Raw genomic sequence first — 27,416 nt, 5'->3', positions numbered from 1 at the left:
CTAGATTCCTCCTCCTCCCTTGGTGAAAGCTTTGACTCCTCCTGCCAAAGAGCTTTCCCCTGAAACATGAAGACCTTTTATGAACTTTACTACAAAGTCAAGTTTTCTTGTCGCACAGGAAAAAGGAAACACTGGAATTTCAAGGACTATGACTACTCCATGGAATGCGTCTTCAAGGTGCTCCCAAGTCACACCAACACCCGCATCTTCTAGCCTCTTTTTGTACAGCAGTCCATCATCTCTTAGTACATCGTATTCACAGGTTAGAATGTATGTTTCAGGGAGTTGGCTAATGATGTCATCTTCAGCTAAAAGTGGGGAAACGGTGGTCTCAAAAAACTCATTGGATTGTTCTAAGACTTTGGGGGGGAAAGGAGTTGGTGGTGCAGGCTTATATCCTCTGCTTTTGAATCTTTTTGGGATATGGTCTGGATTTATCCAGGTCTTCCACTTGATTCTTATGTCATCGGGAACATGAGAGCCTTTCATAGCTGCCTGTACTGAGTATTTTCTTCGATACTTCAACCCAATTTCCAGTAACATATGTTTGGATATTAGGAGATTAAAAGCGTTTTGCTGATATGATGGTAAATTAAAATCTACCGCCTGCAGAAAAGGGTGCAGCAAGATTTGGGCCCGCACTTTGGGGAGGTCAGTTCTCTTGACCAGCTCTTGGCAGACGGCAGCGGCAAGTGTAGCCCCTGAACTATCTCCGCCAACCAGGATACAGTCAGGATCCACCCCGTATTCCTTTGCATTTTTCAAAAGGTGAATGGTAGCCTTCAGGCAGTCTTCAAACTGTGCAGGATAAGGGTGCTCAGGAGCTAGACGGTACCTGGAACAACACAAACACGCATCATGCCTCATTTGCTCCTAGAATCACCGGCTAGACACTTCACACTGCAGCACTTGTATAAACAAACCCATCACATTAGTGCAAGGCTGTGGTGCTAGCCAAGAATCCCAGCCCCAATGAGAGTCACCTTGATCCCACAGACCCAGAGCAGCCAAATTGTGAGCTCTTTGGGGACAGAGAGCAATCTTACATCTTTATCTATGGGGTTTTTGGGTTTGTTCGTTTTTGCTGAAAAGTGGTGTGTGTGTGTGAGTAGTATAGGGGCATACCTGCTGTCAAAAACCATGTGCTTTTGTTTACAAACAAAAGCACGTGGCTGGAGGATGACGTCACAGTGACGTCACGGGGGGGCGGGGGCTTGCAGCTGTCAAAATGCGCTTACGTCACCGGAAATACATCATCGGAAGGGCTTGAGGAGACCCCCACGTGACCGGGAAGGGCCAGAAGTGGGGGACGCTCTTACCCCCGGAAGTCTGGCACCCACCCTACTACGCCTACCCCAGAATATGTCCAGACATGTCCGAAGGGGTGCATGTGACCCCTCTACGAACACGCCTAGCCACCCTGGACCAATAGGAACAGGTTTCAGGCTCCGGAGAGGCCCGAGTGTGCGGGTGTGATAATGGCTGGGTGGCCATTTTGTGCAACTTTATTGGTCGAAAAGGCCCAGAGGAGACCCCATGTGGTCGGGAAGGGCCAGAAGTAGGGGAACGCCCTCACCCCGGAAGTCTGGCACCCACCCTACCACCCCTACCCCAGAATATGTCCAGACATGTCCGAAGGTGGACATGTGACCCCTCTACGAACACGCCTAGTCAGCCTGGACCAATAGGAACAGGTTTCAGTGTCTGGAAAGGACCGAGTGCGCAGGCGTGATAATGGTTGGACGGCCATTTTGTGTAACTTTATTGGGTGAAACCGGGTCAAGTGACCCCTCTACGAACAGGGTTAGGGATGGTGCGTTTAGAGGGAAGCCATTTTACAGCTGTACAGAGACGATGGCTGACGCTAGGACTCCACCGCGTGCCACAGACCTATCATCGCCACAGGCACCCACAAAGATTAAGCCTATGCAAGTGCGGAGTCTGTCCTTCCCTCCTATGGGTATGAAAACCCCTCAGAGGGCTGATCTTATTGCTGGGGAGGTTCCAGAGACTAACTTTGCAGCAGGGCCCTCGGATGAGGGTGGTAGACTAGAATGTGATTGCGGGCGCTGTGACACCAGCCTTCTAACCACCATGGAAACTGAAGATGAAGAGCCTCCAACTACCATCTCCAATGTGGGAAACGTGTGTTCCTCAGATTCTGAAACAGAAGAGCCTGTGAAACAAAAGCGGCTTAGGAAGAAGAGAAAATGGGTGAAGAGCAGACCCCAATTTGATTGGTGCGACGAGAGGTGTTGTGATAGCTCATGTGGAGAGTATACTTATTCAGATGAGTGCGGGTGCGAATCTTACTTGTCATCCCGGTCAAGGGTTGTCTATTGCGAGCGTAAGTGCTGCAGATCGAGCAAAGACTGGTCATCTTGTGACTGCCTGACCCCAGACCCCACCGACCCATGGGCCGATTACTGTAGGGCTGTGTGCTTTACTTCATCATCTGAAAGCGGTGAGGAGGAGGAAACCTTGGATGGCTTTGTGGTTACAAAGCCTGAAGAACCAGACCCCAGTGCGGAAACTGGCAAGCTGGTGAGTTGGAGGCGATTTAAGCAGTCTTGTTTTGTTTACATGTGTTTTTTTAACCTGTTAGTATTAAAATATTTCCCTCTTTTGTGCAGGTGCGGGGTGTTGAGAACATGCAACTCAGGGATGTCAATGTGTCCTGCATTTCCTGTGCGTGTACTGATGGGGACCAATAAAAGAAATTTGTTTTAAATATGTGTGTCCATACTTGTGTTAAACAGAACCATGGCAGGGGCCGAAGAAGTTTTAAAGAAAATATATTACAACCCTGGGAGAGTGGGGAGTTTTGGAGGTGTAAACCCACTATTTCAAGAGGCCATACAGCAGAGTAGAGATCTGCGTAAAAGACATGTTGAGGCATGGCTTTCAGAGCAGGATGCTTACACTCTGCACAGGCCTGCAAGGATTCATTTTAAAAGAAACAAGACTGTTGTTTCAGGGGTGGATGCACAATGGCAGGCCGATTTAGTGGACATGCAGCAATATTGTAAATACAACAATGGGTACAAGTACATTTTGACGGTTGTGGACATTCTATCTAGATATGCTTGGGCTGTACCTCTAAAAGATAAAACAGGGAGGGAAGTGGCCGGTGCTTTTAAAGCTATTTTCAAAGAAGGCCGAGAGCCTGGCAAGCTCCAGACAGATAGAGGGAGGGAATTTTTAAATAAACCTGTAGGGACCCTGTTAAAGGAGCAAGGTATTCACCACTTTGTCACCAACAACGATGTCAAAGCTGCTCTTGTGGAGAGACTGAACCGAACCTTGAAAACACGTATGTGGAGGTATTTTACTGCTCATAACACATTCAGGTATATTGATGTCCTGCCTCAACTCCTAAAGAGCTATAACCACAGCTTTCACAGAACCATACAATGCAGGCCTGTAGATGTCACAACCAGCAACGACCTGTCTGTTTGGAGAAGAGTCTATGGAAGCTGTAGCCATAAAAAAGCAAAGTCTCCAGTGTTAAGAAAAGGAGATCACGTCAGGATTTCAAAAATTAAAGGGGTTTTTGAGAAAGGTTATGAACAGAACTACACCACAGAATTGTTTATAGTGGACCGAGTCATCAGAAAAGCTGAACGCCCGGTCTATCTGGTAAAAGACTACATGGATGAGCCAGTTATTGGGAGCTTCTATCGTGAAGAATTACAGAAAGTTAAAGCAGGAGAGGGCAAATTGTACAGGATTGAAAAAATTCTAGCTACAAAAGGCCATGGCAAAGTAAAACGCCATTTAGTGAAGTGGGTGGGGTGGCCTGACAAGTTCAATAGCTGGGTACCTGCTTCAGACCTCTGCAATGGGTGATAGGGGTTTTTACATCACACTCCCTAGTAACGCCAGCAAGAAGGCCTTTCCACAGAACGCTAGCTCAGATTTCACCATCCAACTAGCCAGGCCACTGGATCTTCCCGGGGAGTGGGAGGTGGGGCTCTCAGAGATACAGTACCCGTGCACATGGGACACCATCACGACAGACACCCCCTTTCAATATAGCAAGGGGTTAAAGAAATGGACCTTCTACTTACGAAAGGGATATTACTCCACCATAAACGATTTGCTGCACGATATGAATGAAATCACCAGCACCCAGAAGGCTCTAGAGGGGACTACCCTGCTTTATGATTCTGTTACTAGATATATACAGATTATGAGTCCTAACAACGCATACACCTTTTCTGCCGGGGCAGAATTAGCACACATATTAGGACTCCTCCCTGACAAACACCCAAAAGAGCTGTCTTACCCATCAAGCATAGCCAGTGGGGTCAAAACTCTGTTTGTTCATGATACAGCAGGCAAAGGTTTCCCTTTTCCTGCAGATATAACAGGGGGGTTCAACACTCTGTTTGTTTATACAGACATTGTAGAGTATCAGATCGTGGGAGACCACCATGTACCCCTTTTGCGAAGTATCCCCGTGAAGGGCCTGAACGGTGAATGTGTTAACATTGTTTATGATAAGCCACACTACATCTCTGTCAGCAAGCACCATATTGATACGATCACGGTCCAGATAAAGACGGATCAGGACAAATGTGTGCCATTCCGTTTTGGCAAGGTTATTGTGAAGCTACACTTTCGCCCCAGAAGAGGCCTACAACTTTAAGGGGAAATAAAAATACCGATTCTGAAAACCTATGGCGACCCCACCCTTTACAAGAACTATTACAGGGCCCAAGCCGGAAGCGCTCTTCCTGGCTTCATGGGGGCGCCTGTCATGTATGGGGCTGGAATTGGGGGTATATTTAGGATCCTTTTCAGGAAAGCTGTACCTCTTTTGAGGCGGGGGCTGGAAATCATTAGGCCACACATCAAAACAGCAGCGCGAGGTATTGCCAAAGATGTAGTGGGCCATGCCTCCCAAGCAGTTCTGAACAGGATGGATCAAGCTTCTTCCTCACAAGGGGGGTCAGGGCTGATGTATATCAAAAGAAAACGAAAAGCAGCACGTGTGCAGCTATTAGGACCTCCCCAACCTCTTAAAAGAAAAGGGGTGAACCTGAAAAAGCCTCAGAAGCATCGAAGGCATCCCAAGGGGAAGAGGAAACGTGCTCCCGGTGACATCTTTTAAGTCATAATGGCTTTTATACATTGCAGCTCCGAAGAATGCATGAAATCGGAACTGGACCTTTTCCAAATCACACCAACACAAACAAGTATCGAGAGAAGCGTATATGTCGAGGTTCCACCGCTTACAGCCCTGACAGACACAGCCCCTCTGGACTTTTTCATTGCGGGGTCTGGAGATTTTTACCTGGATTTGAATAACACGCTTTTATATGTGTGTTGTAAAATTGTCAAGGAGGATGGGACCAACTTGGCACAGGACTCTGCTGTGGGGTTTGTGAACTACCTGCTAGCAGCCATGTTTAGCCAGGTGGATGTGACCCTGGGAGACCGTCTTGTCAGTCAGAGCAGTAGCACCTACCCCTACAGGGCTTTCATTGAAGCGATGATGAATTACAGTGAGGCCACTCTATCTACACAGTTTTCAGCAGGGTTATTTTATAAGGATGCCCCGGGCTTTCACGAGATAACAGCTTTAGATGGGCAGAATTTAGGATTTTTAGACAGAGCAGCGTTCACATCTGAAAGTCGGAAGGTGGACCTAATGGGGCATCTACACACAGATATTATGTTTCAAGAAAAACTGCTTTTAAATGGTGTAGATGTGAAAATTAAACTAACGCGCAACAAGGACACGTTCTGTCTGATGGCAGGTGGAGCTAACCCCCGCTACAAGCTGCAAATACTATCGGCATCCCTCTTTATCAAGAAATGTTCCCTGAACCCTTCTGTGCGGTTAGCACATGCAGAGGCGTTGCTCACAGCCAATGCAAAATACCCTGTGGACCGTGTGAGTATGAAAGTGTTCAGTATCCCCGCTGGAAGCCGTGTCTGCAATCAGGAAAATTTGTATTTAGGGCAGTTGCCAAAAACTGTCATCATTGGTTTTGTGGATAACGATGCATTTAGTGGTTCATATACCAAAAATCCCTTTAATTTCAAGCATTATGACATTAACTTTGCCTGCCTCTATATGGATAGTATTCCTGTCCCTATGAAGCCTTACCAGCCAGATTTTGCAGCGCGTAACTATATCCGTGAGTATGTGGGGTTGCTACAGGCCATAGGCAAGCATCTAGAAGACAGACCCCTGCTCATTAATAGGGAAGAATATGGGAAAGGCTACACACTGTTTGCTTTTGATCTAACGCCTGACCAAGAATGCGGGAGCCACTATTCCCTGATTAAGACAGGGAATCTGAGGGCCGAGATACGTTTTGCCAGACCGCTTCAACTGACCATTAACATGATTGTGTATGCGGTATTTGACAATCTCATCGAGATAAACCACAGACGGGATGTACTGTTCGACTATATGTAATATGGATAGCATACAATTAACACGCGTACTGTCTGCCAGCCCCTGCACCCGAAAGACGTTCTTTGGAGTTTTCCCTAGTGACTGGTTGCCTAGAAAGAGACTGCTACAAAGACCTGTGGGATTAGTAGTGAACACACATGACCATACCCTACCGGGTGAACATTGGTTAGCCATCTACCTGCCAGAGGACAACCAGGCAGAGTTTTTTGATTCTTATGGACACCCCCCAAATCACCCACGTTTTCCCAAAGCGATAATGAATTTTTTAAGAAAAAATGCCTCTAAGACAGTCTTTCAACCCCGACAGCTCCAAGCTCACGACTCTGTGACCTGTGGCTACCACTGTTTGTTCTTTCTACTGCAGAGGGGTAGGGGATTAACATTTAAGCAGATTCAAGAATTGTATTCTGGGGATTTAGAAAGAAATGACCAGATGGTCGAACTGTATGTTAAGAAAAAGAAATGCATGCCTAGGCATGTCGCAAATTGTTTTCAAAGCACGCAAGGTTGTGGATCTTGTACTGATTTTCACAGAACAATAAAGTAAGCCTTGAGTCTTTAAAAAGTATACGTGTGTGTGCTAGTATCATTCTTACCCGCAAAGCAGCAACTACCACCCTGTAAAATATATTTCAGAGAAAAAATTTATTTGACACTTTTACATGTTTTAATATATATGTAGCAGGTTACAATTGGAGCCAGTGAGTTCTCACGGGTATTTTAGAAGTCCTGGGTGTAGGTGTTAAGGTTAGAGGGCTAGCTGCAGGGGTAGGATTCTTCATATGCTCCAAAAACTCCCTACTGGTCTGGTTTCCTGCCACAGAGGTAGGCACATTTAACTCTGCCAAACCGTTCATGAACAGATCCCAGCCTTTAGGGAAGCGTTTGGAACACAGGGTATGAACTTGAGTGAATGCCTTGATCAGATCCATCATGTTGGAACCGTCAACAGCCGTCCCCTTATAGACAAAACGCCCCCGCTCATCCCACGCTGTAACTGCAGCATTCTGCCTCAGCTTGTTTAACAAAATCTTTGCCGAGTTCCTAGAACGCACAGGGAGAGTGTCCAAGATTTCCTGAAAGGAGGGATCAGAGCTGTGTGTAGCTTCAACAGCTGGCATCTCAGGCTGTGGTAGAAACAGGTTTAGTCTTCCCTTTTCGGTATCACCCATTCTCACATGTGTTAAATATTTTTGAAGTAGGCCCTCGTAAAGTTTAGCCTTTTCATATTCTGTTAAGTCAGACCTCTGAAGAACACCTTGCATTTCAGTGTCTAAAGCGTAGATTGTAGCAGCTCTGATGTTTTCCTCCTTAGGAGGGTTCCCTTTTAGCAGATCTAACTGATGTTTGGGGACCATGTACATCTTTTCCGCATACTCCATTATTGTTTGGTTAAAAGGCTTGTTATCAGAGGAATTGCAATACCTAACAGCGGCGCTAGAAACCCTCCAGACTGCTTGAGCAAAAGCTTCTTCTTTCTCAGAGATACACGCTTGTTACTCAGTTTTTTAATTAATCCATGCTTTTTTCTTAGCACACGCAACTGGTGCGGAGACAATGGAATATTTCCTTTTAAGGTGTTTAGGGCAATCTCGGATATGGCTGATATTAAATCATCAGAAGCTGCACATAGTATGGCTTTCCTCTGCCGTGCTGAGGCACGAATAAGGAGTTTTAAGAGGGCTAGGTTTCTCTTCACACGGGTAGACATGGCTCTCAGAGCAGTGGGGTAACAGGAATACCTGTGAAAGCATCAGTGTGACCCCCTTTTGTATCCCCCCTTTGATTTTTTCTTGATGTATACAACAGGCCATTCGGGAGGGAAAAGACCCGTTCTGACCCTATAATCCTCAGGAGTTCTAGGGTTTAAATCCACAACTAGATAACCATAAGGCTCCCGTGTGGCATCGTGGTAGGCCTCAGTGAAATACTTGACATCCCCGGGGAAAATCTGACGCGCCAAATTAATGATCTGTAATTTATCCCTTGGGTTTTTAAAGAGCACCATATACTTGGCATTAAGGCTTATGGTGCGGGCCGCTTTCCCTTTGTAGAAAACATTCTGTGTGATGAGAAAAACGCTCAGATTCCTGTGGTGAACAAACTCAGTGAACGCGCGTTCAATTTGGTGGCTGTCAGATGAAGCACTCATCAGGTCATCCAGAACAAGAAAACAGATTTTATTTGGGGGTAACAAGCCATCATCATCAATTTTCTCAGGCATACCTTCTACAAATTTTATCATAGGGTATTTACAGAGCATTTGTTTGTACAAAGGTTGCCAACAAGAGTAACACCATACGATTTTTTCAGGCATCACAGATAGCACACTGTGTGCATTGTCCAGCATTTTTTTAAGGAAAAATGTTTTCCCGCTATTGCTTGGTCCCGCAAGGATAGCGGAGAAGGGGTGTTGCCATCGAACATCCATTTTAATACCCGTAGGGGATAGTCTTAAAACCCTCAACGATGACGCGCTTATCAAACACCACTCTCTGCGTCTTCCTCAAAAGACGTGTTTCTATCTCCCATCTCCTCTTATTTCTAACGATGCCATTCTGCTCTACCACAATCTCACGTGGCGGGTTCCGGTCCGAAACGTAGGCAAAAACCAGATTTTTCAGACTGTCAAAATTAATTTTTTGACAATTAGAAAAGTTCAGAGTAATTTCCTTGACCTTAATACACGATTCCCCCCCTGACAGCTTGTAGCCGTAAGATTTAGGACCTGTGCTCACAAACTCTGTTATGTACTGGTCTGCCGGTAGTTCGTTTGTCAGCTCCCCTAAAAAGTTTCCAAGGGGTGGGTTGTACTCCCCCTCACGAGACACATAGATCACAGAATCTGTGTCATGGTACAGGCACCGTTCCCCCAGCTTCTCCATGATAGAGTACAAATGCAGGCGTGCATAGGCGGTTGTAAAGCACGCCAGAAAAACATTTGTGTGACCTGGTGGAACTATACGTTCTTTTGCATCTTTCCAAGACACACAACATGTATCATCATCAAGGAATTCACACATAGAGACCTCATAGCTATCTGAAAAGAGGTATTGGAAAAGCTCATTAGGGCTTTTTACTATGGATGTCCTAGGAAGGTTTGACCTCTGAGCAAATTTCCCCCACAAGGAATTTAAGAAAAGCTTGGCTATCTGGCGTTTAGCAGGATTTGATTCAATCATCTCGGGGCGTAAACACACACCTTCTTTCTTATAATACTCAGCAATGTATTTCTCCCTATCCTCCCTGCTGACATACTCTGCTGGGTAGCCCGATGCCTCTTGCTTCTGTCTGAGAAATGTTTTGACGTACTCTGAAAAGAGGCTGCCAGAACTCCTTTCAAAATGCCAAACCTCATAGATCTGTGCCACCCTGTAACCTTTAGCCACAGCAACATTCAATTCTACAGTGCACCATGTACCCACTAAAGCCCTTTCCTCATCATTGTGCCTGCATTGCTCCAGCTGCTGTGAGTCTGCACAGAGACTGCACAGCGGAAACATGAGCTTCCCGTTCACTTTGACAGGGAGGACAGGGAAAAAGAGACGGCGTGGTGGGTATACCTTCACCTTGGCAATTCCAAAATATTCAGAGAGTGGTCTAAAATCGTCATAAATTACTTTAGGGTGTCCTATGGGAAACTGGCGATTTCGCATGATAAATGGATAGAGAGAGGTAAAATCTGAGTAGTGAATCTGTTCTCCCTCCTTCGCCTCATAATACAGACTCACACATCCTGTCCTGCCCCCAAACAACGCATCTCTAAGTTCCAGAGGTTCTGGAAATCCCTGCTGCTTCAGAAAATCTACCACCTTCTGATCCCCCTTGACCATGTCACGCCACTCATGCTCCCATATACAACGGACTTCAAACCCCATGCGTTTTAAGACATCTGCTTTCCTCTCACTAGCATTGTAGAGAAAACCATAGGTTTCCGACAACATGGGGTGCTGTTTGTGTGCTGAATAACAGGTTACACACCCGTGATAAAAGCAGCCATTAAATTCAAAAGCACATTTCTTTCCCCCATTCACAGAATAACCATCTAAATAATATGCCTTAACACCCCCCGACGCCTCCTGAAGCTCCTGAGGAATATCAACCTTAAACTCACCCCCTTTCAAAGCGTGTTGAATATGTATGTTTTCCCTGTGGGCTATGTATTCCAACCATTGTATGGACATAGTTGAGAATCTTTTGCACTGATGATGGTAGTTATCTGGGGCCGGTATGGCGATCTCTTCATCTTTCAGATACTTGTAGCGGTACATTCTTAAGCACACACTAGCAAGCGTAGGGTATTGGAAGGGGTCAATACCCACCAGCACCCTGGCATTTTTCCTCCCCATAGGTTTATCAACGACATCCCATGTCATCTCAACCAATTCATGTCTATATTTTGTACAGGCCTGCATCAGGATGTCTACATCTTTCTGACAGTAATAGGCCAATTCCTTCTGCATATCAAACGTTTTTGATTTGTTTTCCTCATACCACTTCATGAATTCTTCCCTATCTGCAGGCTTCATAGCATCCACACCGTAGTCCTGGGGGTCTGGCATATTCCCAACATAACTCTCATTTTCTTTTTTATTAAAGAAATGTGGGAAATAGCCCTTGCAGCCCTGAAAACCCATAGCTTTGGGGAGTTTTGCTAGAGCCATGGGTAGGTGGCATAGGGAATCTATAAATTTTATGTCATTTTTTGTAACTGTTATACACAGCAGTTTTCCCCCCTGTGTGAGCAGCTCTACATCGAGGCCTTCATTGATTAGCTCTCTCAGTATCAAAATGCCATCGTAGCTCCGCGAGTTGTGAGCCAGAAAAGTGCACCCCATAAACTTATTATCTGATGTAAAACGTAATACAAACTCATTCAGACATTTATCTCCCTTAAATTCCCAATAATCCCCTTGGGGCCCCCACTTCTCCCAATCTTTCTGTTTCTCTTGATATGCTTTAACAGGTTCCACAGTCTCCCCTTCAAAGGCCTTGGCATAAATATAGTTTGGGACGTGGACCCCATCCTCCTGCCTGCATTCGCAGTCATAAAACACATATTTTACTGATATCTCGGGGTACTGTAGACGTGGAATGTAACACGCGTGTTCTTCCCCGGGGGAAAGGTACTCATAACAGACACGGCACTGCTTTCCCCTACAGATGCGTTCAGTTTCATGACCCAGCTCGACATAGCGGAAGCACTTTTCACATAGATCACGCGGGATGCATTCTACCCGCCCCATGGCGGCGAGCTTCATATGCTTTCCTAGACACTCATGTGATCTACACTGCATCTTGCATTTGGGGCATCTGATTACACACCCCACGTGTTTTACACATCCAGCCTCTAAACAGCGGTGGCACCTCATCAAACAGTCGTGTGTGTGTCTGTAGGGCGTGTAGCAGACATAACAAAAATTTCTGGTCCCAAAAAACCCCTTGATGTTCTTAACCCCATAATAATGATCCTTATGAAGTAACAGAAAACAGGTTTTGAGGTACTTCTGTTCAGGAGTTTTTAAAATACTCCATCCAGAAGTTCCCCATTGCACAACAACAATATTGACCTTCATGTGTGTCTCTACGGTTTCCACGTCTGCATAAGACACTTGTTTTTGCTCACTCCACCCAAGATCCTGGTACAACTTTTTTGCTCCCTTTTTTATCTGTGTAGCGGTGGCTCTCAAATCTAGAACAGCCATGAGACTCGCTGCAAAACAGAGGGCTGTGTTAGGCATGGGGACATCTATCAGATGCAGCCTCTTTTTCTGTATAATGCTGCTATAGGGTATTGATTTTATATGCCTGCGACCGGCTCCTCGTGGGGGTGTGATGACAATCACAGCCAGTGTTAATACACCATCAGCTAAAATTTGTGCATAACTTTGAAGCAGATTAGATATAGCGCTTAGGAATGCCTCAGCGTTCAGATGGCCTGCCTGTCTCCTTGCTGAGTAAAGGGGGTTTGAAATCCCTGGCGCTCGCAATCTGAGCTGTACAAAGTCCCCTGGTTCTATATGGTTGTTTATATTATCCAAAACCCTTTGAATAGCAGAATGCATCCCAGATAGCGCATCACAAAAGGAGTGTACTCTGTCCAAATTCACAAACTTGAATTCGTAATACATTTCAGTTCCATTAAAGCGTGCATAGCTCCTATTATAACGCTGTATAAACTGAAGATCCACAGGTGGGGTTTCTTCAGAAATGCCTGCTGCTTCTTCAGAAGAGAACTGTTGGGAACCCGCTGCAGGTCCAACATCGAACGCCAAGCCTCCTCGAGAAGCTCCGCTGTGGGTAGCCCGCTCTTTGGGGGTGGCATTCGGGCCAACATCAGAAGCCTCACCTAGAGAGGACCCATTCTGGGTTTCACACTGTTCAGTAAAAGCATTCTGAGGACCGGGGCCACTAGGTGACTCCTCGGATGGTTCAAATTCGTCTGAAGAATCAGAAGCATTCCTATACCCTCCTGGCTGGTGGCTAGATGTGGACCCTCCCCCCACCTGTATGCAGACAGGGTATGGTTGATCTTTTTTATTTCTGTCTACGAAATCACACACAGGGTTTTCACGTGTCTTTAGACATTCTAGCTGTTGTGAAGTATCACTAATCACCGCCATTTGTTTACGTATGATGCGTTTTGCTTGTTCAAGGTGTTGCTCAGCTTCGGCCTTGCGTTCAAAAGCCACAGCCCTAGTCCTTATCAATGTCTCTATGTGTTCTGTAACACGTGCCATGCTGGCCAAGAACTCGTTATCTTGGGCGTTCAACTCTTGGACATCACGGACCCCCGGTTCATGTTCTGAAACAGATAGATCAGAGGGGGGCAGGGGGTCACCATGTATGTCTGGAGTAAATCACCCACAGCTAGTAGGTTTGAACGTGTGTGTGTGTTTGTGTGTGTTGTGCCATGGGGGGGGGGTAGACTTACCATGCTTCTGAAAGGGTCTCTGGGTGTCTTGTGGTTTTGCCCGCTCCTAGGGTTTCCGGGTCAACTATCGTCAGGTAGTAGAGGGAACGTCTTCAGGAATCCACGCAGACAAGGGGGGGGTCCTCCCCAACATGACACATAGGTGTGTGCATGATGTGTGAGCGTGTTTGTGTCATGCGGTGCAGAAATGTCTTACCCGCATGGTACAAACATGTGTGTTACTGAAGTATGTAGCTGTTTGTGTCATGCAGTGTGGAAATGTCTTACCAGGTTCCAGGATAGCCTTTCTGGGTTTTTTGTAGGCTGGCTGCACCTCCACGTCGGAGTCCCTGGGCGCCATGTGTCCGGGTTGATGCTGTTCATGGGATACTACATCTGCAGATAAGGGAATCATACGGTTTTATCAATAAAAGCTATACATAAATAAAATAGTTAAAACATTTCATTCTTTCTTTCTCCTACCCTTACTCTTTGCTTTTCTCTTCAATCTGCTTAGACGTGCGGGGGCTGGTTCAGGTTCTTCTGTAGGGAGAAAAAAGGGGGGGGGGCATGTTAGATAGAATTAGTCTGAGGTTTCCACACGGCGTATACATTTGCAGGGATGCTTTTAAAATAAAGCTATTTTACCCTCTAGAGCACTCTCAGTCAGATTCCGCAACCCGTCCTGGGTATTTGTCAGGTCCACTGTGAACAACATAGGCATGTGTTAACCATAATTATTAATAATTCTATTTGTATCCCCCCCCCCGGCCTTCCAAAATAAATAAATAATAAAAATGGCTCAGGGCTGTTTACACAGAGAAATAATACACAATTTGTTGAATTTTAGAATGAGATATTACAGAGAGATTTGGGGGGGGGGCTGTTCTTACCTATGTTATCATCACTTCTCTGCCCTATGCCATCTACAATAAAGAGAGAGAGAGAGAGTTGGTCTTACTCAGAAAACCCTTCAAAACAGTACTCATCTAGAATTTATTTTAAATTTTTAAAATGTAATTTACCAGATACTGTGTTTCTAACAGCCTGTGATGTGAGAACCTCATCCTTTGGGATGAGATATGGGTCCGAACCCTTTGAGAGCGAAAAAGTGGCTCTCCCAGACCGAGGGGCTTGAACAACATTTTCTGTAGAACATCAAATATAAATCAGTCATGTATATATCTTCATAACATTTTAAAACAATCTAAAAAAAAGGGGTGGGGGTGGGGAGAGTAGAATATAGCCATACCCATATCTTGAGGGATATCGAGAAGATTGCTCATTTCATCATCCCTTATGCTCATCTTCTTTGGTGGTGTTTTTCTTTCTTTGTTTTGGTGAGTGCTGTTGAATATATACAAAAATACCCAACCAGGGACATGCTCAGACATATCCTCCCCAAACAGAACCTAAACGGGCAACAAGATGGAATATCGGCATGTTTACTCTCTTGCTGTGGGCTGTATCCGGCAGGCCTGTGGAAAACCAGAAGCGGTGGGGATAGGCCCCTTGCTGCTTAAAATGGAGGCCGAACTAAGACCCCACATGGACTCTCTTCACCCTAACAGCTTGCTAGATATTGAGAACTATTTCACATCCGTGATGGCTGCAGAATTTGCAGATGGGAAAATCAATAAGGGCAGATTTTTAACTATTTTTCTGTTCGGTGGTTTGCTTACAAAAAGTCTCACAAAACGTCTATGTCCTGCGGTGAGCCAGCAAATCATGGACAAGATGGCCCTTTTTATTACAGATTACATTGTGAGGAGTGGCTGGCATGAACACGTGTGCTGGGTGAGTTTATTTAATTTAAACCATTTACAGGATTGTGAGTTGTGCATGCATGACCCTGTTTTATTTGTTTGTTGCAGGAGAGCTGTTTTGCAGAGAACAGAAACTGCCCTTGGAATACTAGATTTCTACAGATGTTGAGGCGTACATCAAAAATGCTGTATATAATACTGCCTGTGTAAATATAGGTTTTAAGAATAAAAATTTAAAAATAACAAGGGTCAGGGTTCTCATTTTTTTAAAAAAAGACCCTGTGGGTAACATTCAAACCAATCCTGGCCCCTAAAACAGACTCTCCGTATATAAAATAAGCATTTACTAAGGATTCAGGCAGATTCAAAATCAGACTGCAAGGCGTAAGAGGAAAAAATGAGAGAAAAGGGGGTAAATTACTAAAGTTACATGCACTTTTAAACCAATCCTGGCCCCTAAAACAGGCTCTCCATATATAAAATAAGCATTTGCTAAGGATTCAGGCAGATTCAAAATCAGGCCGCATGGCTTAGAGAAAAAATGAGAGAAAAGGGGGTAAATTACTAAAGTTACATGCACTTTTAAACCATACAAGGCCCTGAAAACAGGCTCTCCATATATAAAATAATAGCATACTAAAATATCAAAAGATTCCAAAGATATCAAACAGATTCAAAACCAGGCCCAGTAGCATATTTTAGAAAAAGCAAGTTATAAAATGGTGGGTAGCCATACCTCAGACTTCTTTCTCTGCAGGGTCCTGCTTCTGGGGAGTGCTTCTGGGCGAAAGAGAAAGACTTCCTGCTTCAAACTAGTTTTATCAACGTGAGTTCTATGCCCACATGGTCTTGCAAGACCTTTCTGATTGGATGTCCACCAGCATGCTGGTTAGGGGAGTGGTAAAAGATTCATGATGGCTGATGGGATTATCTCCCCACTGCTAAAGGACCCATTGTCTGATGAACGCATCCTCTTGTTGGACCCCAACCTACTACAGAACCCTCAGGGCTGGTGAAGTTCCTTGTAAACATATCTGTAATAGGGTATCCCCAGCAAAAATAAAGCAGTCATTTGTTTAGAGCCAGGGTTATTTTATTTATTTATGAATTGATACATAATAATATAGTATTTTAATAGACATACAAAAACAGTCAGTATTCTAGGAAGAATGTATTAACAAAAAAAAAAAAAGCAAAAAAAAACAAAAACCACATACCACTAGAGGGCAGTCGTGTACAACAGTTCCATTAGACTTTTGCGAGGGAATTTATTCAGGTATCTCTGGAACAAGAAACTGTCTGTATCCCCTTTTTTCGAGGACACAGTTCACAAAAGAGAGCATTCTGGAATCGTTCTGTTGTGGGATAGCTTCTAACACAGCCTGCGGGTCATCAGAACCCTTAACCCTGCTGATGAGGTTTAGAGTCTGATTCACGGTATCACTAGATAGCAATAACATTTTCAAGCTGTAAGCAATTATAATAATTATGTGGAGCACTGCTTTCACACACATCCTTGATGACAATGTTCTAATAAATCTGGAAACATTTCTATCGGTCCAAGTAACACATTCATGTGAGTCTTGCCCCCCTGCTTGAACCATACACCCGTAGCATGAATCATACATGTAATTCTTCAGGCAGTATTTTAAAATTCCATATACCCCCGCTCTGACAAGGCCTTTCATAGCAGAACATCTTTTCCTTGCTGGTATGTAATCTGAATCATCCACTTGTAGTCCTAGGAAATTCTGCATAGTAACATGGCTGGGTTGATGCGTTCTCACAGCGGGAGGATTCTGTAGGATGGGGAAGGTATGCTGTTATTACTATTTCTTTCTATCTTTCTTTTAAAAGAGATATTCCCACCCCTAAATTCTCCATACGCACCCTGATATGCATGTTCCCGGGCTCTGTATAGTTCCATATTGCTAGAGGCAGTGTGTCAAGGCCGCGGTCCTCACCCTCCTGGGAAAACATTAAAGAACACAGTTTTTTATGTTGCAGCCCTGGGAACTCTCACATACTCCCCAAGTCTGTAACACCAACAGTGTTTATTTACCTGAGCTCCAAAAGATTCTGCCGCTGCATCTTCCAAGATTCCCTGCCAGATTTCATAAAGTTCTTGGTCTTCTTCTTCGGGACGCTTAGCTGGTGGGAATTTCTCATCATCAGAACTTGTACTAATATACCGCTTTCTCGGGCTAGGGTTTACAATTGTTTCTTGTACAATATCCTCCAAGGATCTCTCTGGGGAACCCATGATCGCTCAAACCGTGGGTCTGCAAAAACAAAGTGGCTCAGAGAGAAACGGGGTATTCCTACTGAATCAGAATGGCCAGGCGTGTTCGTAGAGAGCTCACTTGACCCCGATACGGTCAATAAAGTTGCACAAAATGGCCGCCCGACCATTATCACGCCTGCGCACTCGGACCTTTTCGGAGCCTGAAACCTATTCCTATTGGTCCAGGCTGACTAGGCGTGTTCGTAGAGGGGTCACATGTCCACCTTCGGACATGTCTGGACATATTCTGGGGTAGGGGTGGTAGGGTGGGTGCCAGACTTCCGGGGTGAGGGCGTTCCCCTACTTCTGGCCCTTCCCGACCACATGGGGTCTCCTCTGGGCCTTTTCGACCAATAAAGTTGCACAAAATGGCCACCCGACCATTATCACACCCGCTCACTCGGGCCTTTCCGGACCCTGAAACCTGTTCCTATTGGTCCAGGGTGGCTAGGCGTGTTCGTAGAGGGGTCACATGTCCGCCTTCGGACATGTCTGGACATATTCTGGGGTAGGGGTGGCAGGGTGGGTGCCAGACTTCCGGGGTGAGGGCGTACCCCTACTTCTGACCCTTTCCGGTCACGTGGGGTCTCCTCAAGCCCTTCCGATGACGTATTTCCGGTGACGTAAGCGCATTTTGACAGCTGCAAGCCCCCGCCCCTGTGACGTCACTGTGACGTCATCCTCCAGCCACGTGCTTTTGTTTGTAAACAAAAGCACATGGTTTTTGACAGCAGGTATGCCCCTATACTACTTGTGTGTATACACACAACAACAACAACAACAACAACGGGTGACATAAGGTGCAATGCTATGTATCTATGGTGGGACAATCAGACAATCAATCAATCAATCAATCAATCTTTATTACTCTCTGAGAACAGCATAAAGTATAGGGGTGATTATTGGTAAGAGTAAGATTAGATAAAAGAAATGATAAAAGAAATGCCTGCATATAAAATAATACATGACCTGGATGACCTGGATACTTGCTTAGCCATGGAAGGATGTGGGAGGCATAATTGTCTCTATAAAACAAGCAGTATAGGAGGACATACTCAGTAGTTTCAATCTGCCCTGAGCCACAGGGGTATAGTCGCTCTGCAAATGGGGTCCCTCTATAGACCCTTCCAGCACTGCCGAGGGGAAGCTATGGCAGCGAGCCAAAGTGAATGCCCTTCTGTGGTTATGGACCTCAAGTTGGGTGAGGTATGTTGCTGGAGAGGGCTAACCCTAACCCTAACCCTAAGCCTAACCCTGTCAGTGATGTAAAATTTTGGAACTGCTGAGATCATTCTGGCACTCAGTGTCTACAACGCGCTGTTTGATGGTTGCTTTTGCCTGATCATAGCCCATGTTGAGCAAGGTCAGGCCCATTTGGGGGCACATGCACAAATGGAAATGTGCAACAGTGCAGCAAGGATCAGCACCTGTCATGCCACTCCTTGCAAATATTTCCTCTCGTACAATGGCGCTTGCACTAATTTTACATCCTACCATGTGTGTAATGTTGCACACGCTGTCAGCAAACAGCAGCAGCAGTAGCAGCAGCAGGAAGGCGGTTTTCTATTGAAATAAAAAATCCATATAAAATGATGTATAGATGGTATCTGACACCAAAAAAACTGGCTTTAATGTATAAAAATGTTTCAAACAAATGTTGGAAGTGTGGACATTCTGAAGGCACATTTTTTCACATGTGGTGGACCTGTGGGACGGCTAAAGCCTATTGGGATATGATATATAATGAACTAAAGAAAATATTTAAAATGACATTTCCTAAGAAACCAGAATCCTTCCTGCTGGGAATAACACAAGGAGCTATTTCTACAACCAATTTAACATTTTTTATGTACGCCTCTACGGCAGCTAGAATTATATATGCACAGAAATGGAAGTCTAGTGAACTGCCTTCAAAAGAAGACTGGCTGATAAAAATTTTGGAATATGCGGAGATGGCAAAACTTACAGCACTATTAAGAGATCAAAACTTGGAATGTTTTAAAGAAGATTGGAAACCATTTTTGTTGTATTTGAAAAATTACTTCCCTACTATGGACTTGACAGCAGGGTTTGAAATTTAGTATAAATCGCAGGTTGGTTAGTTTAATTGTGTTTGTAAGGGCTTGAACTTATGTTTTGAATTATTATTATAGCAAGGGTAAATTTTATAGTTGATGATTCACGAAGAAATGTGAGCGGGAAGTCCATCTTTTATGTGTGTATTTGTAATGAATGACAATATTGCTATTGTTAAAATTAATTAAAAAAATGAACTTGGGAAAAAAAGAAATAAAAAATCCACATTTTCCTTTCTGCCTAATTACATTTCATGTTTGAGTTTTGTCTTGTTCGTGTTGCATTGCGTGCAAACTCAGTAGAACTTCCTGCTCACAGTGTGACAAGAGGGTACAGACATCCTCCCAGCCCTGACTCAGGAAACAACCTCTGTCCTTTTGTAGCTGCTTCTGTTCAGCCCTCTCGGCCAGGCACCATCCCCAGATGCCCCTGTGCTTCCTACATGGAGATTCCCCCTCCCCCTGCTGGCCTTCCTTATGTCAAAATCACCCAGTTTGGGTTTTCTTTGGCAGGTTCTGGGCCTACCCCACTAGTACTGGACATTTTGGAGGTCCCCATGCATGTGCAATGGGCCTCTGTGTGGCCTGGGTCATGACCTGGCCATGCAGGGGCAAATTGTGCATGTGCTGTGGCCTCCAAAATGGCCGATGAGAGGGGGAGGGGCAGGGGGAGGGGAAACCTCCATGGACCACCCTGCCCCCGGTGGCCTTGGAGAGGCCTTGGAGTAGCCTCCAGGAGTGGGTAAGTACTTGTAAACCTGTCAGCCTAATCAAGAGCTATATATCAGCAGACGGAGCGTGAAGTAGGAATAGGGTCAAACGGAGAATGTCCGAGCTGGGTAGATCACCAAAGCACAACGTTGCAACCAGCAATGCGGCTAAGGCAAAGCCATCTTAAATAGGCTGAAGCCATGTGCTCTCAATCATGGGTCCCTGACTCAGCTGCTCTCCTTGTTAGTCGAGCCGTTCTAAGCGTTTGTCTACTTATCTCCTCCTGTCTCTTCGACTGATGCCTCTCTACAGCTGAGATCAGCTGCACCTCCTCCACAGGACCTGTCGTACTAGGCTCTGTTTCTTTTTCAATGTCCCGTGAGTCTGTCCCGCTTACCTCTGCAACTTCTTGCCTTTGAGGTTGCTGCACTCCCTCCTCCGCTGTCACACTGCCTGCCTCCTCCTCATCCTCGGAGTCTGACAGCATGCCCATGACAGTACTATTTTTTTAAAAAAAACTTAAAAAATGCTTGCAAACTCCCCGAATGGCCAGAAGTTTACTCTTCACTCAGTAAAAATGTGGCTGAAGAAGTTACTGTAGCTGAGCTTATGGCTCTGCTTTTTGGCTGCTAAGGGTGCTGCTGTGGCAGCCGTTGCAAGTGAGGACAGCATTCTAATTGTGTGTGTGAAAGAGCAACTTGTGCCAATGATGCTATTGCAGCACAGGCTCTGTGGCTGGCAGTAGATTCTGGGTCAGTACATCTTTTTTGGCCATCTTTAAACTGTGTGTTCGGCAAAATGTGGTGTTCTGCTTCGGGAGAGGTTGTGTGTGCTTCTGTTCTGCAGTGGTGTTTTTAAAGGAGAGGAGAGCTGGTCTTGTGGTAGCAAGCATGACTTGTCCCATTAGCTAAACAGGATCCACCCTGGTTGCATTTGAATGGAAGAGCACATGTGAGCATTGTAAGATATTCGCCTTGGGGGAATGGAGCCGCACTGAAAAGAGCTGAAGGTTTCAAGTTACCTCCCTGGGCTGAGAGAGTGGCTGTAACCTTGGAGAAGACGCTGACAGTCTGTGTGGACAATATTGAGCTAGCTAGACCAATGGTCTGACTCGATATATGGCAGCTTCCTATGTTCCTAAGGCAGGGTTGCAAAATGTGTGCAGTCTGCTTGTTACACCCCTAGGAAACAATGAGGAACTCAAATTACCCTATTGTCCGAGTGGACAACAAGATGGGTTGGGTGGTACGGTGTGACAGGTACCCAATCCACAAAAGAAATGGGTAAGCAGGTACTATTAATTTGTTTAAAAGAAACGTTTTTGAACTTTTCTCCAAGCCCCCTGGGATCCTATGGCGGTTTAGGTTTTTATAAAAATTGAAGGTCACCCACTTGCCCATTTCTTTTTTGGTTTAGGTGGTAGGTAAGGAGCATCTTCATGCTGTACTACCCAACCCATGTTGGTGTGTCTCAGACCTACCCATGGGGAACAATGGAGTGATCTGAGTTCCCCATTGTTTCCTATGGGTGAATCACACATTATTTCTGTGAATATTCGATTTGGTTCGTTCAACCAGCTGGCTATGATTCATGCACATCTTGAGTAGGGAGCTCATTGGTGGCTGGAGGATAAAGTCCTGCTGGCGGATCCCCTCCTCTGTTATCCCAGATTGCATGCAACCAAGCCGTGCCCCCTTCGCCTGATGTCAGACGCAGGGGGAATGGAGAGTACCAGGGATGGGGCCAATCAGCCCCTGCAGAGTTTCCCAAAGCAGCGCCTCATTGAATCACTGACTGGGAGTTTCTTTCGCTGCCTCCTCACACTCCGCACACTCCCCTGCTTCTGATGTCAGATGCAGGGGGATTGGCCACTCAAGCCCCCTGCAGTTGACCCTCTCCCCATCTTCTCCATTCAGAAACACCCCAAATGGCTGGGTACCCCCCCCATCCCAGCCAGCGATTCAATGGAACACCCGCTCAGGTTGATGAGAGGGTCTGAATGGACCCTCTCCCATATCAGTGGACAAGCCCGAACTGAAACGTTTAGTACACACTCCTACTAGGGAGGAGAGGGATGGACTTCATGCTCTCTTGCAGTAAGCACTTCCCTGGCTGGGTGCAAGAGAGGGCAAGGGGGCGCACCATCCGAAGGTGAGGGGGTGCTTTGGAAGACGCCCCACCCTGCTGGTCAAGGGATGTTCATCCCCTCTTGCTCCGTTGTCCCCACACTCCTGCCTGGCGGACAAGATAGGAAAGGAGGAGACAGGAGAACTCTGAGGGGTCAGCAAGCCACTGGGGACATTTATGAGCTTTCATCATATCCTAATTAAGCCTGAAATAAGTAATGAAGCAAACCGTGCTCACTTACGCAACAGACACAACAAATGAGGCACTTTCTCTGGCAAGATAGCGGCAGACCCTTTCGTAGGTATCTGGGGAGTGAAAACAGACCGGAGTCATTATGCTGGCCATCATCAGAGGATTCCTCTCCATATCACTCAACAGGAATGCTACATTCAGAAAGTGGAACAGCCTGCCTCTCATGGTGGTGTGCTCATCCTCCCTGTTTCCAATTTCCTGCACTGAGGAGGAGGACAGACTAGGAGGCCCTGCAACTCCCTTCCACCTATAAGTCTAAAGGGATGCAGATGAGTCATACTGCTTCCAGGGCCAGAGACTGCATTTTAAGAACACTCATTCACTGGTTTGAGTTCAGAGGAAGGCAACCAAGATGGTGAGGGATCTGAAAACCAAGTCCTAGGAGGAACTGTTAAATGTTTAGCCTGGAGAGAAGATGATGAAGGGGAGGGATGAGAGCCATCTTCAAATAGCTGGAGGACTTTCACGGAGAAGAAGGAGTGGACTTGTTCCCTGTTGCTCCTGAGGGCAGGATAGAATCATTGGGATTTAGGCTAGACCGGAGAATATCCTTAATGTGGAGCTGTTTGACACTGCAACCATCTCCTCAGGCAATGTTGGACTCTCCTTCCCTAGAGATTTCCAAATCCTTGACAGCCATCTCAACGGTGTAGTAGTTTGTGAAGATGTCATCCACCCTGATCCAAGATGGTGGATGTGTAAACCTTTTAGGAGCAAGAGGGCTAACTTGTGAACCGCCTAACCAATTTGAACCTAATTTGCTACAGCTGTAGGGACACATGGGTATGCCCAAATGGCATGGTGTGTGATGATGTCATCCATTCCAATTCAAGATGGTGGCCGTGTGAACATCTGAGGTGCAAGCAAGCTAATTTGTGGACTGTCTTAACTGATTTAAACCAAATTGGGTACAGCTGCAGTGAGTGACATGTAGGGACACCTCAGTGGCATAGCTTGTGATTATGTCATCCACACCAATTCAAGATGGAGGACACAAACTTTTGAAGAGCAAGTGGGACAAACATTTTATTTGACCCTAAGTCAACATTCTTTGACCTTCTATTTTACCAGAAATGTATTGGCAGCCATTATGCTTCTTTTAGTATAGGAATGATATGGTCTCTCCCATTGCCCCAAATGGTTACCGTATTCTGTATCAGCTGCAGATTCCAGTCTATGTACAAAGGCAGCCCCACACAAAGCGTGTTGCAGTAGTCAAGTCTGGAGGATCCGGCATATGTACCACTGTTCTGAGGTCATTTATCTCAAGAAATGGACACAGCTGGCATAAGTATCTGAGGCCATCTTCTCAACCTGGGACACCAGGAAGAGGTTTGGATCCAGAACCACCTCCAGACTGTGTACTGTGTCTCCTGGAGAATGATGACATGATCCGGAACTGAAGAGCGAAATAGTCTCCTGAGCTATAACCCTGCACAATAAGTACCTCGGTCTTATCTGGATCCAGTCTCAGTTAGTTATCCCTCCTCAAGCCCATAACTTCCTCTAGGCAGGGATCAGGGAGGTTATGCTTGCACTTGAAGATGTTGAAATGGAGAAATAGGTTTGGGTATAATCAGCATACTGATAACACCCTGTGCCCAATCTCCTGATGATATCTCCCAGTAGTTTCACATAGAAGTTAAAGAACATTGGAGACAATATGGAGCCCTGGGGTACACCACATAAATGTTCAGGTTTTAGAGAGCAACAGTCTCCAAGGGACACCATCTGGAAGCTTCCTGAGAGGTAGGAGAAGAACTACTTCAAAGCAGTGCCTCCCAACCCCAACCCCTTCCGATGCTCCAGGAAAATATTATGGTCAATAGTATTGAAAGCTAATGAGAGATCCAAATGGAAAAACAGAGTCACCCTTCCTCTGTCTTTTCCTAATTTCCCCTGCTAACTTGGCAAAGAGGCACCGTGGTGATTCTCATTATTTAGCAAGGGGAGAGTAACTGGCCCTATCCGCTCCCAGCACAGCACCCCTCCAGTGACTGTTGCTGGTGTCTATCTTATCTTTCTTTTTAGGTTGTAAGCCCTTTGGGGACAGGGAGCCATCTTATTTATTTATTATTTCTCTGTGTAAACTGCCCTCAGCCATTTTTGGAAGGGCGGTCTAGAAATCGAATCAAATCAAATCAAATCAAATCAAATAAATAATTGGAGATCATTGATCAGGCTGACCAAGGGAGTCCCCACTCCAGTCTTCCTAGGTTTTCTAGCTGGCTAGATTCTATCGCTTCTTTTACAAACAGTGCTACTCCACGGCAATATACCATTCCCTGTCCTTTCAATCGACTTTATATGCAGAGATAACTGTGTCCTGCTGTTGCTCACTGTTCCACCATGTCTCTTTTATGCCCACTATAGCTATCTTTTCATTAGCAACCAATCACTCCAGATAGTCCATCTTGGCTCAGAGGCTTCTGGCATTGTCATATAAGCACCTATATGCTGAATCTCTATTATGTGTGCTGTCTTTCTTTTGGACATTTGATCTCTTTTGCCAGCTAGCACAGCCTTCTGTCTGCTCGGGATGGCCCAGCCAGTTTCAGGCCTCTCTGAGCATGCGGTGGCCATTTTGGAGGCCACCACACAAGTACATGGGCTGTTTGCATGCCAAGGGTCATGCATACCTGAGGCCTGGAAAATGGCCTAAAATGGGCCAGATCTGACCTGGGGAGACCATTGGGAGGCTGGCGGGAGTAGAGGAACCACTGGAGCCTCCTACCCTCGAGGCCGCAGAATCCCTCGGCGGCAATAAGTCTGCATTACCTGCACACAGACAAATCCCTGCACCTATGAACCCGTTCCGAACCAGCCTGGGGTCTTTGGCTCAATCTTGAGCTCTCTAACTGGGCCAATTTGATGTTGAGCTGGTTCACACATCCCTGCTGAGGTGGCTTCTCCTCTTCCAGGGGTAGGCTGCAATATCACATTCAGCATATCCTGACATTTATTACAATGCACATGCAGCAACATAATAAATGCAATATGGTAGACTCTAACTTCTGTCTTTACCAGTGCTGCACCAGATGCCAATTCCTCCGTGAAAGAAGAGAATGCCTCTTTGATGTTTGGTGTGGTCTTCTCGTGGTTGGTACTGCTTCACAGGCACACCGTCAAACTGGAGTTTCTTGATATGAAGCCTCGGGTCTTGTTTGAAGATGGGGAGCCCATTCATGAAAAACCTCGTAACTGTGTGGCGATTGCTGAAGCCCAGTTTCCATGCTATATAATCCTGTTTGCATTGAGAGAGAGAAATGTCAGTGCTCAGAAATCCTTGAAGCCTAACACAGAGCAGAGTGTTTCCCCTTTTTGCCACCCTGCTGTAAGAGAGAGTTTCTTTCCCTTTTCTTCTGTTATATTGTTCTAGTCAAGTTGGGGTCTCTGCTGGGGCAGGGATCTGAAGGGATCACAGACCTTGGACAGCTAAGAGGGGAAGGGGAATCAGCACCTTGGTTAGCTCCAAAGAGGTATCGACAAATCCAGCAACACGGGAGTGATGTTGCACCCCCATGGGAGGGATGTTGGAGCAGACTGCCAGGTTTGATGGCTTCATTTCTTAAAAGGGGCTGTGTCCAATTTTGTACGTGCTGGCTCCGGTGGTGCTGGGGAAGCCCTGCTAATCCGGAAGGTCCTCAGTCAGAGGGCGGAAGTGGGATCTTTTTCAAAGATGCTGGTGTCAAGTGAGATATGCCCCATCCGGGAGGTGTGCATTTCATTATTGTTGCCTCAATGCACAACTTTGCATTTCCCATGGTTGAATTTGGTTTTCTTACTTTCCGCTCCATTTTTCATTTTAGCAGGGACATTTGGAATGTCATTCTTTCTGAAGTGTTAGCTGTCCTTCCCAGCTGTCTGTAATCTGCAAATCTGAATAGGATGCCCTCCATCTCTTTAATTAAGTTAAATATGTCCATGAGTCAACCCATTAGAAATTGTCCTCCATCTCACCCACATTTGACCAGTTCACTTACCAAAATATCACGGGGAACTTTGTTATATGTTTTGACGGAATGAAGAAAAATCTTAGAGTGGGCTGTGCAGAGTGGCACATTCACTGCTCACAGCCCCTCCAACCACATTAATCTCAACACAACCCATCTCCAGCCTGAACCGGCAAACACAGTGGAAACTCTCCTAACAGCTGGTACCAGCAGACACAGGGGAAAGTGCACACACGACCACAGCCCCAGCCCCTGGGTCCCCTGCTCTTCACTAACCTGGGTTAAGATTGAGGGCAAGAAGCAGGGTTACCCAGATTCAGTCTGTCAGGGCATGGGCTTTTTGCCCTGCTTCACATGAGCATGCAGCCCTGGATTAGAGGCAGAAATCCCAGGTTTAGGCACTTGTGCAAAGAGGCTTAGTACTGTCTTCGGCTCTCCAGTGTTTCTTACCCAGCCCTACCCAGAGACACCAAGAGGGATGGAACCGGAGACCTTCTGTATGAAAATCAGCTGTTTCTACCCCATCCCTAAAAGATTTCATTACACAATCAAAACTGAGCATACAATTATCAGGATGTATCAGTCAGAGGCGGGATAGAAGACCTGCACGTATCAGAAGATGCCATGATTGCCTTGGCTCAGACATTCATTCATGCTTTCTTTACAGTGCCCCCTCTGCCCACCATGACAGACCAATTTCAAAGCAGCCTCAGTCAGAAGAATATACTTACTAGCCTAAGGGCCATGAAGAATGTGTTCTCTGTCAGTCTGGCAATGATCCGCTGACAAATGGCAAATGGGAATTCATATCTGAGGAGGTAGTGAGGGTAGGTCCATGCTAGCAGGTTGCAAAGAAGAACTGCCACAATGGCCATCCACAGCAGGACCCACAGAAAGTCCAT

The 27,416-nt window shown here is 45.8% G+C and overlaps 2 protein-coding genes across 4 annotated transcripts; both read right to left on the bottom strand.

Annotated features, from left to right (window-relative positions):
* On the bottom strand, positions 1 to 27,416 carry LOC128338618 (arylacetamide deacetylase-like 4). The gene is made up of 4 exons (XM_053281340.1): positions 27,246 to 27,416; positions 25,586 to 25,805; positions 22,551 to 22,614; positions 1 to 835 (listed from the first exon to the last, which is right to left on the bottom strand). Exons 1-4 carry the CDS (start codon positions 27,414 to 27,416, stop codon positions 1 to 3), a joined length of 1,290 nt encoding a protein of 429 aa, XP_053137315.1.
* LOC128338326 (uncharacterized) lies at positions 8,593 to 15,989 on the bottom strand. 3 transcript variants are annotated; one of them, XM_053280571.1, is made up of 8 exons: positions 15,849 to 15,989; positions 14,599 to 14,693; positions 14,372 to 14,494; positions 14,240 to 14,272; positions 13,995 to 14,051; positions 13,830 to 13,889; positions 13,635 to 13,742; positions 8,593 to 13,238 (listed from the first exon to the last, which is right to left on the bottom strand). In XM_053280571.1, exons 2-8 carry the CDS (start codon positions 14,651 to 14,653, stop codon positions 8,866 to 8,868), a joined length of 4,809 nt encoding a protein of 1,602 aa, XP_053136546.1. In that variant the 5' UTR covers positions 14,654 to 14,693; positions 15,849 to 15,989; the 3' UTR covers positions 8,593 to 8,865. The 3 variants fall into 3 exon arrangements, with proteins under 3 accessions (XP_053136546.1, XP_053136544.1, XP_053136545.1); XM_053280569.1 differs by lacking the exon at positions 15,849 to 15,989 and having other exon boundaries at positions 14,599 to 15,838; XM_053280570.1 differs by lacking the exon at positions 15,849 to 15,989 and having other exon boundaries at positions 13,836 to 13,889; positions 14,599 to 15,838.

This window comes from Hemicordylus capensis, chromosome 16, assembly GCF_027244095.1.
Source record: "Hemicordylus capensis ecotype Gifberg chromosome 16, rHemCap1.1.pri, whole genome shotgun sequence".
NCBI lineage: Eukaryota > Metazoa > Chordata > Lepidosauria > Squamata > Cordylidae > Hemicordylus > Hemicordylus capensis.
This window is presented reverse-complemented; position numbering and strand designations above follow the sequence as displayed.